Genomic DNA, 13,365 nt, shown 5'->3' on the forward strand with positions numbered 1-13,365 from the left:
GGCGGGTTATAAGGTAGTTCTCTAAATATCAGGATTGCCATTTGGATAGAGGAGGAGAATATTTGGGGAAATGAAGAAACCTGTTTCAGAAAGGAAAAATCAATGGCGTATGTCATATTTTTCATGCCTTGACAAAGGACTGTTTTTACTTTATTATATCTTTGTCAATATAATTTGAATAAAGTGTGGCCTGGACGATAATTTCACATATCCTATCTTTGTCACCAGTGGAATCCACCAGGGTTTTATTTTGTAGGGATTTTGACTTCATAAGGGGTTGCTTAGCATAGAATTTTATGTACCAAAATTTGTAGGGGCAAAGATCCCATTACACGGGAATGATGCTGTTTTATGTCATCCTCTAAAACAGGCATTAAATGACTGTTAGATCTTTTCATGAACAGCCAGTTTTGGACATAGTTTGGTAAATAAGTGGATAATTGATGGGCAGCACCCTGAGCAAGTTAAGAAGTTTAGATACTGAAGTACTGTGTTCTCCCCCCCGCCCCACACCGCCACTGTTCAGTGCAGATGACAAAGAATACTAACAAGACAGTTCTTCATTCTTTATACTCTAAGTGGATGGGGGGAGTATTAAGAACGAGATGTTCAAGAAAGTAAATGCTTGGGAAATGTGAACATACAGAAGAATCCTTTATATCTCATGGGCTTTCAGAATGAAGCATGAAGAGGTACTTCGTCAGCTAGGAAATAAAAAAGAAATAGAGTTGATTATTAAGAAATGCAAGCTCTCATATCTTGGACACATAATTTATCAGGACAGATATAATATCCTGCAATACATAATTGAAGGGAAGAGTGAGGATAAATGGTGAAGAAATAGAAGATGAATTTCTTGGATGAGCAATATCAGAGGCTTTTTAAAGCCACATTCAGACAGACAGCCCTAAGGGAAGGCTTGCCTTTGCCTGCTTGCAGAAAGATGGTAAAGGTGGGGCCAGCCTGACCTCCTGTGGGAGGGAGTTCCAAAGTCTGGGAGCAGCAACAGAGAAGGCCATCTCCCATGTCCCCACCAAACACACCTCTGAAGATGACGGGACCAAGCGAAAGGCCTCTCCTGATGATCTGAACATCTGAGCAGGCTGATAAAGGGAGATCTGGTCCTTGAAATAGCTTGGACCTAAGCCATTTAGGGCTCTATAGGTTAGAGCCAGCACTTTAAGTTGTGCCCAGAAATGGATTGGCAGCCAGAGGAGCTGGTGTAATGGGGGGGGGGGTTATGAGATTCCTGTGGCCAGTCCCAGTTAGCCATCTGGCTGCTGTGTTTTGGATCAGCAGACATTTTCCGGCACTTTCCTGTAATGCGTTCTATGAGGGCAGGCCCACATAGAGTGCATTACGGTAATCCAATCAGGCTGTAACTGCAGGAATGGGTGCAGCTGGCATGCTAGTTGTAATTATGCAAATACCGCCCTGGCTACCACTGATACCTGGGTATTTGTCAGAGATAAATCTGGGAGCACCCCAAGATGCACACCTGTGTTTTTAGAGGGAGTGTAACCCCATCAAGCACAGGCTACCTTGTTGTTCCTTGATCTGCCTTTCAACAGACCAGGAGCACCTGTGCCTTGTCTGGATTAAGTTTCAGTTTATTCACCCTCATCCAGTCCATCACTGACCTCAGACACTGATCTAGAGCTGTTTGTTTGTTATGTCCCGTAAAGTCAGAACTGACTTATAGCTACCTTAATAGGAGTTTCAAGGTAAGTAAGATATTTAAGAGTGGCTTTAACATAGTCAGCAACCTCCAGTGAGTTTCCATGGCCAACTGGGGAATCAAACTGAAATTTCTCTTACTCTATCCACTGACACTGGGTGTCTGCTTTATAAGTAGCTAAGGCTAAACTCTTGTCTCTGTTGCTCTATATTGATCTAGTAAAGATTGAAGAATTTAATCCAGTTGTTGCAAGTATGTTTTCACATGTCCTTTGGTTACTCTTTGGAATGTGTTGGTGTGTGTGACCCGTAGGCTTACAACTAGATGGAATGGTAGAAAAACATAATGGAATAGTAGAGCTTTTAGGCTGGCCTGAAATTTTAGTAACTGATAGAGCCCCCAAACTGTCTTTTCCTAAACAATAAATAGAAACAGGAGTGGAAGCCAACTTTAGAACTCTTTCAAGGCTGCCTTGCCATCTCTGTCCTGCCTTTAGAGTGGTTCTATAGTTGATTAATGTTATTTCCAGGATTGCTTTAATCCTGTTTTCCATTAATGTGTCAAAGAGATTTCTAGCTTTCATTTAAGCTTTACTGAAACTTTATTTTACTTAATAGAGAAGTAAATTATTTAAAAACCCTCCAACCCTACTCACTCATATCGTTCTCAGTTTACTAACAGCTCCTCCTCATGCCCTTGAATATGGAAACATTAGGGCAGAAACCTGCACTTTACTTTGTTTCCTTTCACCGCTGCCCATTGCTCTTGGTGTTATAACACAATTTTCCTTCCTTTTCGTTTATCTTGTACCTTCTTCATATAGTGGCCAGAACCTCTTGGAAACTGTATTACTCTTGTGGATTGAGTGCCAGATGGCTGTACTGATAATTTCTGCTAATCTTTCAGAACACAAAGAAGATGATGTTGGGACTTCTGTTGTGAATGGGCTAATACTGAACACCAGTGGGCAAGAAAGAGGTACATTAACTAAAGATGGAGAATTTATCTCTATGGTTTTCTCTATAAATCAGGATGTGTGTTTTTATAACATTACGTAATGAATCCATCACATATATTATAGTGCATGTGTGTGTTCATATATAGACCGACAAATAGCTGTATATAGGTAAAGGTAAAGGTTCCCCTTGACAAATGTCCAGTCATGTCTGGCTCTAGGGAGCAGTGCTCATCCCCGTTTCCAAGCCGTAGAGCAAGCATTTGTCTGTAGACAGTTTCCGTGGTCACGTGGCCAACGCGACTAGACATGGAACGTCATTACCTTCCCACCGAGGTGGTACCTATTTACCTACTTGCATTTACATGCTTTCAGATTGCAAGGTTGGCAATTGTAATTCAAAAAAAGAATTGATAGGAAAGTAAATACATAAAAGGTAACAATAAATAAAGGTAAACAGGATATATGTGTCTGACGTAATACTTTTCTTCCTTTTGTGCAATAGTGATCATTCAGATTAAATCAAAAGAAAGTAGAAATGACTCAGTTAAGAAGGGATAGAGGAGTATCTGTAGATTTGTAGAGTATTGTTGCTCATATAACCAACTTTGCTGTAGAATCTGGTGTTCGATAGGGGGAAATAGGCTGGTATTTTTTAAAAAATAGGAACTATTGTGATCAGTTATTTTATTATGTGCTCACTTTATGTAAATAAAAAAGCATCTCTGATTGTCTTAAAATTAATGATCAATGTATTAATGTTTTTATAATGGAGGATGGCTTCATGCTGTTAAACTGGGCAGCCTTTTCGAGAATCTGATCAGAGCCTCTGCATCTCCTGTTTGTGCTTTAAATACCAAGCCATACTCCATATTCCTTGAAAGGAAGGATGGACACAGGAGCATGAAAATTTCCATACGGATATAGAGTACACTGTGGAATATATCTTGGAAATAGCTAGTTACAAGTAGTAGAGACAAGTAGCAAATTATGCTGGTGTAGGGTTATAATGAGGGTGTAATGAATTCACAGTTCCGTGTGACTGGAAGAACTAACATTTGTAGTTATTTTTTCTAGATCCTTCTAGGGCAATTTAAGGCATTTTTGAGGAAAATGGAGGTTTTCAAGTGTTAAGCCATTCTGTTATCAATCATTATTTTAAAAAAAGATGGAAAAGTGATGAAAAGGAGCAGTAGAGTACATAACATAGCAATGTTAACATTGCACCCTTCCCCAAGAGTAATAAGAATGAATTCGTTTTAATAATTCATAGAGGGACAGCTGCACCAGCACCAAAGCAGACCTTTCAGAGTCTGTGAGTTCTTGGGAATCTCTGGAGGAAAAAAAAATTAACTGCATTGCTTATACACACTACTGTGTACCTTGACAACAAAAGGTGCTGACTGAGGAGGCCCTTGAACAGCTAGGGATGTTGTAGGAAGATGTGGCAACAGTCAAGCAGACCGTTCCTGGTGAGTCTGTGTTGAGAGGAACCATTTAAGGTGGTTGGCCAGCTTTGATCCTCTAAAAGGGCTAGATTTTTCTAGCCTAGTGAATCAAATTGACACAGAACTTTGGTGAAGTTATTCAGCTATAGAAGGAATAATTAAGGCATGCTAATCAAGCTAACCTTTATTATCTAGGCAATAGGGCTACAGAGACGGATACCATTGAGAAGTTAATAGTTAAGATTTCTTGTTGCAGACCCCGGATCAGAGACGAAAAGTGCAGTTTGCTTTATGGGGAAAAGTTTTATTCAAAAATATGGACTCTCTTTGATATATAGTACATTTTATAATTCAGTTTCTCTTGGACTGCAGAGTGCCTTTATGTTTAAATTGCGATTCTGTGTGGGATACTTATTGGATCATGGATGAGTGGCTCAGCCTAGTCCCTTCAATCCATTGCTAGTGCTCTTTGTAAGTTAAAATGGTGATGAAATATGTATTTGTGTTGACTAGCATGAACCAAGATGACACATTGTACTTGATTGTCATGGCACTTTATTTTCGGTCATGGTAAAGACATATATTTAAGGTTTGCTAGTGCTGATAGTAAGTGTCTTGTAGTTTTATTACAGTAAGAAAAGGGTTATAAGAATAGTTTAGGATTTCATTTTGGCTTATCTTTTTTCAGCTGTAACATTTAACAGGGTGTGACAAGATGGCCCAATTATCCTGGCTTAGTTCAGTCCAGATCATGCTAAACAGGGTTGTTTTGCTGAACAAGGTCACTTTGAAGTGCAGTATGACATTTGGGGCTGTCTTTGTATCCACATGGAAAGATTAACAAACAAACAAACAAACAAACACACAAAAAACCCTTTCTGCTTTGCCTAAACAGGTTAATGATCTTGATAAAATAAGAAGCTTCCTTTCCTCTCACTTGTGAAGGGGAAGGGAGGGGAAGTTTTATGTTGTTGTTTTTTAAAATTGTTGTCAAGTGACACAGCACATTGGTGATACTTTGAAAGGGCTTTTTAAAAGAAGCCCCTTCAAAGCATTCCGGCAATTAAAAAGAAACAGAAAATGTTCCCTTCTGCAGGTGAGCGGAAGGAAGCTCCCTATTTCTCAAGATTGTTAACTGGCTTCAGCAAAGGGATACCTAGTCAGCTGCTTTGATGCGATGCCAGCCATCACATTCACTGAAACTGAACCAAGATGGACCAAAAAGCTGTAGCTTTGACAAGGATCCCAAAAAGATGCTGTTAGGCATTGATCAGGGGTGGGCTGGTTTGGGACGGCACATGCATCATGTGGCCATCAGGAAAAGGAGTGAATCAGCCCACCCCCAACTGGGGCCAAGCTGTGGGACAAATGTCTTCACCGCCACCCCTCATGCATTAAAAGAATTTGAAAAGTTTGAGAGAAAATAACTTACTTAGATAATATGGCAGTATATAACAAGACTTTTATAGATTACATTCAGCAGGTTCATGAGGGTCGCGGTTAATTTCTACAATACAGAGTGAAACTAAAAATTCAACAGCATGTTTTGTTTGCGAGAGAAGTACAAGTGGTGCCTCACTTAACGAGGATAATCCATTCCAGCGAAATCGCTGTAGAACGAAATCCTCATTAAGCGAAATAAAAAATCCCATGGAAACGCATTGAAAACAACAAGCTGAGTGAGCTGCTTCTCCTTGTCAACATCTCCAACCATTCTCTCTGGAGCATCTGTGTACATTGGCCTGCAGGGGGAGAAGGTGAGCGAGGAATGCTAGTGACAGAGAAGGGCTCCTGAGGATGTTGCTAACTAGGTGCCTTTGCCACCCTTTCTGTGCAAAGGAGGCCGCATTTCTTTACTCAGTGTAACTTTCAGATATAGTAGCAAGTGGACAGAGGTGCTGGATGTTTTATGATAAGGGGCCAATGTTTCCCCACAGTGTGGCTCTCTAGTGTTGCAGGAAATGGACAAAGGACCCCTTTTTCATCTGTATTGCTAAAGCTTGAAGAAAAATGCTACTCAGCTAATGTTGTTTGTTTAACTGTACATTACAAAAAATGGCAAGCATCTAACTGGAACTGGGTGAGATAGTATGAAAGGGGGGAGTCAGTTTAAAGACGTCATCACCAATGTTTGTAAAAGCTGCATTGGTTAAGAAAGAATCACCAAGTTGCAGAGCTGGAAGAGACCCCCTGAGTCATCAGGCCTAGCCCCCTGCCAGTGCAGTAAATCCACAGTTAAAGGATATCTGATTGATGGTCAAGTGAATCTTGGAATTGTAGAGAGGAAAAGGCCTAGAAAAACTGATATATTTCCATGATACCATCTCCCTCAATTCAGGAGGAAAAGGGTTGAATAACTGTCTCTATAAAGCTTATAGAGTGCCACATAAAAGCAAGTGGTGCACATTTTTTAGGGAAAAAAGTGCTCTGCAATAGCCATGGTCATCATACCCACCTAATAAATGCAAGCAAATGAGAAGCCTTTCATGGCTTGCTGTTCTGATTGACTTTCTGTTTGTTTACTTGTATGTGAAAAGTCTGTTTATCCTGCTCCTCATCTAAAAAGGCTCTCAAATTGGTTTACGATGATCAGTAATAATTCTGCCTCCCCCCAGTTATAATGTAATATTTATTTCTTTATTTGCTTATTTGTTTACAGTATTTGCCAAACAATCTCTCCCTGTTTATAGATGAATACAGATAAACGTGACTACAAATACAGTACATGCATTTCAATCCACATAAACACAATTAGATCAGTTTGCTTAAATGCAGTCATACTGAAGTCAGATGAATGTCAGGCTCTATCTGGAATTTATGTTTCTTCCCACAGTTTCAACATGTTTTCTTTATGCTTTAATTTTTGCTGTAGACGTAGATCCTCCTAAAGTCTGTACTGGAAAGGGAGCTGTGACCCTTTGGGCATCTCCAGTTTATGAGGATAATCTGAATACCAGCCATACAACTTCTCCACAGGACATCCCGTCATCTGATAGTAAGTCCAAATGTGATATTTTAGCCATAAAACAGAAAGATAAAACTGTTCATTGATCCTCTGGCATTTGAGCTGAAGCAGTCATCCTGTAGTTAAAATATATATATATTTCCAGACTAAAATAAGTAATTTCAAATTTCATTCTTTCTTTTTGTCATTTTATTTGATATTTTACCTTTCTTCCAATAAAAGAACTCGGGTGGCATTCCCATTGGTGCATCAGAACTTGAGCAGTAGTACAATGTCTCCATTTCAGAATTTGCTATTTCTGATCTGAATGATGTGAACATTTAAATTCACTGATTTTGAATTTCAAAAACAATGGCTAAAATCCTGATAATCCCAAGTGGAATAGGCCCTTTGAACCAGTGGAGATTTGGTGAGTTCCATGAATTTGGTGTCCTTACTCAAGTTTTGACTTACTGTGTGAAGCCATTAGTTTATTTATTTTTATTTTTTTATTTATTCTATTTATATCCTGCCTATCTAGTCGATTAAGACCACTCTAGGTGGCTTACAACAAGGGGTACAACAATGAATAAAAGCAGTTTTACATAAAAGAATCTTTCAACAATAGGGCTAAACACTAGGAGAGAGAAAAGAAGGGGAATCAAGAATTAGCTAGGGGGGGAAGGCCTGCCGAAACATCAGTGTTTTTAATTGCTTTTTGAAAATACCCAGCGAGGGGGCCGCGCGAATATCAGGAGGTAAGTTGTTCCAGAGGCGAGGAGCCACCGCCAAGAAGGTCCGATTTTTTGTCTTTTCCTTCCGGGCCTCCCTCGGCGTTAGGCTCCTCAGCCTCACCTCCTGGCTCGCGCGAGTGACACGGGTAGTTTCGAAATACAGTTTTTAAAACAATTTAGCTCCAACTAGAACCTAGCTTTTATTATACTACTCTTTAGTGGAAACAAATTATATTCGGCCTGGGGATGGTTTTGCCTTCTTATTGCAGTAGTATCATGTTGTGGTTATTTGAACAAGCTGATGTTGTTATGAAAACTCTGCTTCTCTTTAGATAGCAGATACGTAATTATAGTAGACGTACAATGGATAATCACAATATTTATGAGGTACTGAGAAGAGACTAAGGAGGCTATGTGATTTGCAGAGCATTTTTTTCTCCTTGTGGTGGTTATTCTTTTACAGTTCATAGACGATATAGAACAAAACAAGGAAATATTCTTTGTTGTGTCATACACATAGCTTTTCTGTGCTGGCATAGCCTAGTTTGGTACGTCCTAGCACTGAGTGGAGTGTTCTTGGCAGGAGACCCACCCCTTCCTCCTGTCCAGGGTCCAGGCACAGTTCCAGCTGTCTCCTCAGTCTCTTTTTGTCCATTGTTGCAGAAGATGTGAAGTCTAGATTGCCTCTGATTTAAGCATGCTTCTTTCATCTTGGTTGCCTTCCCCTACCCCCCCCCCCTTTGGACTTACGTTTTCTGATTTAAAATTTCCCTTTTATTTTCCTGAATTCCTTTTGTGTATCCTGTGGCCTATACTCCCTAGGCATTTGTGAAAAAAGTACATGGGCTGCAGGGGAAAATCCCACCTACTGATAGCCACTCTTCCCCACTCACCCCATTTAACATGTAATTGGCAAGGCTATTGTTGTTGAGACCTACCAGTATTGCCAGGCCTCTACTAGAAAAGCCCCCAAAGAACAAGTCATTTAGCTGCAAAGCTCTGCTTTCAGAACAAGCTTTCATGTCTTTGCATGACTTAAGAACTGCCTTCTCCAAACTGATTCAGTTGCTATTTGCTCCCAGCCAGCTCCTGATATGGCCAGGTTGCAATCAGAACATTAACTTCCCTGTTTCATCTTCCAGTGTGAGCAACAACATGTATGCTTGCCCTTTATCCCCTTGGCTGCTTAATATTAGAAAACAGGGGATGTCTGACTGAGCTCACAGGTGGTAAGCTCACAGAGAGCAGTATGAACTGTGTTAAAAGAGGCAGCAATCAGTTCTTTAGGGGTGAAGATGGGCCCAGAAGATTTAAATACTACTGTCCACTTACTGATAATTTTCCTGGGAAAAGTGCTTGAGTGGTAGTCATTGATCTAGGGGAGGATTTCTATGACATGTCATATTTTTTTCTGCAACCTAAGGACAGATTACTCAAAAAATGTTTGAACTTGCTTATGGGTTAAAATGTAGGTTGCAGAGAAAATGTGAAATGTCAGAGAAATCCTCCCCCTATAACTCTAGGCTGTCATGGATTGAGCTGGTTTTGTAGATCCATTTCAAACTGGTTTCAGGTCTAGGTTTGGCATGGACAGTATCTAACTAATTCAGTTCCAGCAAAACGAAGATAATGGCTGAAATCCTGCTGTACAGTTACACAAGCAGCATAACTTTTGGAAGCACATTGCCATAAGTGAAGAAATCTCCATAGACATTATCTGTTGCATATTGAGTTGTGCATCTCGGTGTGCAACAAATAATGCCTACGGGGATTTCTTAATTTATGGCAATTTGCATCTAAAACTTACGCCATTTATGTAACTGCACTATAGAATTTCAGCCAATGTGTTACGAGTGGGCTTTCCATTCATTAAGCTGTGTGCAAAGGGTGGTGTTCTAGATCAGGATGATAGTTTAAGGGTGCCTTTAAACTCGACATCATTACCTAGAAGTACAGGTGGCCTCCGTGTCTCAAGAGTACCTGTTAGTGTTGTCATGTATCATCATATTCCTTCTGATTTATGATGACTTTATGAATCGGAGGCAACAGGAAAAATGTGCTGATTGGAGCAATCCAGATTAGGGCAAAATCAGATGAGATCCATCCAGATCAAGTCTGAATTTAATTGTCTTAGTACAAACTGACTCACACCAATTTTATGACCCAGATAGTGGCAAAACAGTGCCATTAAAGGGAAAATGCCAGGATATAAGACAGGATGGCCAGCAGGAGAGCTGGATTTTGCATATTCACATGTTGCAGTTGAGGGAGGGAGGCTGGAGCTTACTGTTTTTCAGTTGTGTCCTCTGATACGTTCCATTGTTTCTTTCACATATTTTGTTTACAACTTCACCACTTCAGTTAATAAGTGACCTGGAGAAGTTGAATTGTGTTGCTCTTCTAACTAAGGGCAGTAGCATAGAGTTGCTACTCTTTGTGTTTAGGATTGCATGGATTGTAATTGTACTTCTGTTGTACCTACTACTGGTCTGTAAGTCAGAGGAGGAATTGTACATGCCATGGAAGATGTTAATAAAGAGGTCGGAATGAAATTAATGCCTGAGAGAGAATGCTGGACAAAGTTTCTTTTAAAATGACATGCCAGATGATGCTTCCAATTGATCCCAGTCTGGGAATTTGATTTGGTAGGCGTGATCCCTGAAATGAGATGAGAGGCCCTTCCCTGGATGAACTGGGAGAAATTCAGAAAACGTTCCTGGCCTGAAAAATTAAAATACATGCTGATGCAGCTCGATTTGAGTTCTGAATTGGCATCAGGAAGGCTGTGATTATTCACTTGGTGGGGAAAGAAGTATGCCTCCAAAAGCCTTCACAGTCACCAGAAGCAGCTCATTGTTCTGTCCCTCCTAGTTAGGACTAGGAGAATGCATTTCAGAGCCAGGAGACTGTCCTTTCATGTGGATCATTGTGTGTGTGTGTGTGTGTGAAGGAGACCAAATAACAGTTTTTGGACTTGCCTGAAACCTAACTAAGAACTCTGCTGTGGTGGGAAGGCACAATTTGTTCTTTGCCCTCAAAAAGAGCATCTGTTTGCTTGTCATCTCCATTCTTAGGATCCCAGAGCAACGTTAAGTGAGTTCAGCATGTAAATAGCTAGTACTTTGTCTCACCTTGCGGCTCGGCGCCGTAAGGATTGCACATGTTGTACTAGTGCCTCTAAATGCACTTGTTTGTTTGTGGCTGTCCCTATCATCTCACTGGCGGGGTTAATAAAGGACAGATATATTTTTTCCTCTCAGCCTACATCATGGTTTAAATACTGAAGTCTTGCATTTCCAGCAATCTGTGGCATTTGGGCTCCATGCTGAGAACTCTGGCCGCCTTTTTGACTCTGGAATAAAATGTCAATGAACAATTGTTTCTTCATCACTCTGAATGAATCGCCTTGTGTTTACAAAGGTCAGGAACCGCAAAGGGAATCGTGTTTCTATGGAAATGAGGCAGTCTATGCTGAAAGTATTCCATGCACAAAATGAACTAGATCATTCCTGAGTTCTGATTTGTTCCCACATTACCCTGATGTAACAGTTGATGTTTTTTCTCTCTCTTCCCCCCCCCCCTTTTCATTCTTTCCCAATGCTTCAGGTGCCGAGTCAGGAAAAACAGAAACAGGTATTTAGCAGTAATCGCTTTATGTTTTCCACAGTTTCCTTGATAATAACTTTTCGGCAGTTAAACAGAAACTGAAATGATTCCACTTCATTTGTCATGATTCGCTGCTGTTCATTTTGCAGATGACTGGCGGTCATTCTCTAGTATTGACTCGAATAGGGATGTCCAGCCCACTGCTCTGGCTGCCAAGGGCTATCGGAGTGTGCGTCCAAACCTCTCTGAGAGCAAGCCACACGTAAGTATCTCAATAAAAACTTGATAGGTTTCAGTCAAAGCCCTGAAAAGCGAAGGGACCTCTGTGACATTTACTCAGCTGTGCTTCGTGTCTGGAGAAGTTTTAGTAACTCATTTTTTAATGGTCTGTAACATGGGGGTTACTCACCAAAGAACCTCATTTGCATCTGTTAGAAGTTAAGATATATCCATTAACTGGAAACACCTTGGACAAGCAAGGTTTTTCTTTAACTCTTTAGTTTTCCTTGGGAATATAACCCCATTCTGCAGCATGGACACAGTTTTATTTTTGTTCCTTGATACATACATCCACATTGTTCTGCTCTGTTTTTCTTGAGTTATATCCATGCTTCAGATTTAGTCATTTCCTTCTCTCCATGGGGCTTTTGAGAATTGTATCCTGGACGAGGTCAGGGTGAAGGGTTTGCTTGGAACTTCTGAATTCTTAGAGCTGAATTTAGTTTTGGAGACTTTCTCAGGAACTATATGACACTGGTAGCAGAGGGTTTCCAACCTTGGACTAGGGTTCCCCACCCCTCTGCAGAACCATTGTTACTACCTTGCTCTCCTTATATTCATCTTTCTATATTACCATAAAAAGCAAATGGTCAGGCAAATATTATACCTCTGGTGTGATCCAACCTAAATAATCCTGGTTTGGATCTTCACTGAGCTACCTGATGCCTCAGAAATTACAAGAAAATACTCTGTTAGAAAGGTTTATCTTTTTTCCCCCTCATCTCTGTTGCAATAAATCCAATGTTTTGAGTGCTATTTGTTTAGCTGTACGGGATGTCTCAAAATGGCAGCTGTAGGTAAACAGGGGCAGATGAGTGAAACAAGTTAAAATATCACTCTATAACTTCCAAAAGTATAGAACTACATGAAAAGAAGGAAGTGTCTCCAAGAGTATTGTGAGGCTTTAAAAGAACTTTCATCGATGTCCTTAGCAGAGCTTGAAAAAGTTAGTTTTCAAGCTACAATTCCTGAAATCTCTCGGCCGGTAAGTAAGCTTTGCTGCCTGGGGGATTCTGGGAATTGTCCCCGAAAAAGGAACTCGTCGAAGATTTGGTCTCTTCTACCTTATAAAAAAGATGTTATTTCTCATTGCTTTGTCCATATCTATTTAAATGTGTAGTGAATATCACTGGTCACAATATTTCAGTTTTATGAATTGTGCCTCTACCATGCAGCAGTTTTGGGTTGCATGAAAAATTCAGTCCAAATGAAGTTTTTGCCAGTGCATTTGGTATTGGAGTGTTAAATTGCTCACTGACACGGATTTGAACAATTCAGTGCTTTCAGCTAGTTTCAGTAGAACTAGAAAGAAGTTTCACTCTGAGGAGAGTTTCCAAGGAGTCTGATTACATAGTAAATTTCCATCATCCTGATATTAGATCTACTGGATGGACTTTCCCAGTTCTTCTATAGTTATATCATTTATATGGATATGCTCTTTTAGAGGACTTCCTCCTTTGACAGACATATCAAGACCTCTGGATTTTTGAGGAGAATCAATACTAGTGATACTGGTTGATTAGATAATATTGAATAAGAGCCTGATCTGCAGTCTGTCTCTGTTATTCAGCTCTGATATTCGCCTCTAGTAGAATACCTCATAACATGCCTCATGTTTCCCTGGTTTGTCAGTCAGTTACTATAATCATGTGTTTACTCCTAACGGTACATACTCCAGTGTGATGAGATTTGAAAATGACAAGGTGTAAATGGAATTTGCT

General features: G+C 40.2%; 1 protein-coding gene across 50 annotated transcripts in view; it reads left to right on the top strand.

The window, feature by feature from the left end:
- The window catches only part of SORBS1 (sorbin and SH3 domain containing 1), a 166,668-nt gene that overhangs the window by 71,835 nt on the left and 81,468 nt on the right, over window positions 1–13,365 (top strand). For all 50 annotated transcript variants that reach the window (XM_072994897.2, XM_078390592.1, XM_078390608.1 and 47 more), the window contains exons 3-6: window positions 2,585–2,656; window positions 6,954–7,076; window positions 11,366–11,392; window positions 11,515–11,627. In XM_072994897.2, the coding sequence (XP_072850998.2) occupies window positions 2,585–2,656; window positions 6,954–7,076; window positions 11,366–11,392; window positions 11,515–11,627 (335 nt within the window). The remainder of the gene's footprint in view (window positions 1–2,584; window positions 2,657–6,953; window positions 7,077–11,365; window positions 11,393–11,514; window positions 11,628–13,365) is intronic.

The sequence above is a fragment of the Pogona vitticeps genome, chromosome 3 (genome assembly GCF_051106095.1).
Source record: "Pogona vitticeps strain Pit_001003342236 chromosome 3, PviZW2.1, whole genome shotgun sequence".
NCBI classification, from domain to species: Eukaryota; Metazoa; Chordata; class Lepidosauria; order Squamata; family Agamidae; genus Pogona; species Pogona vitticeps.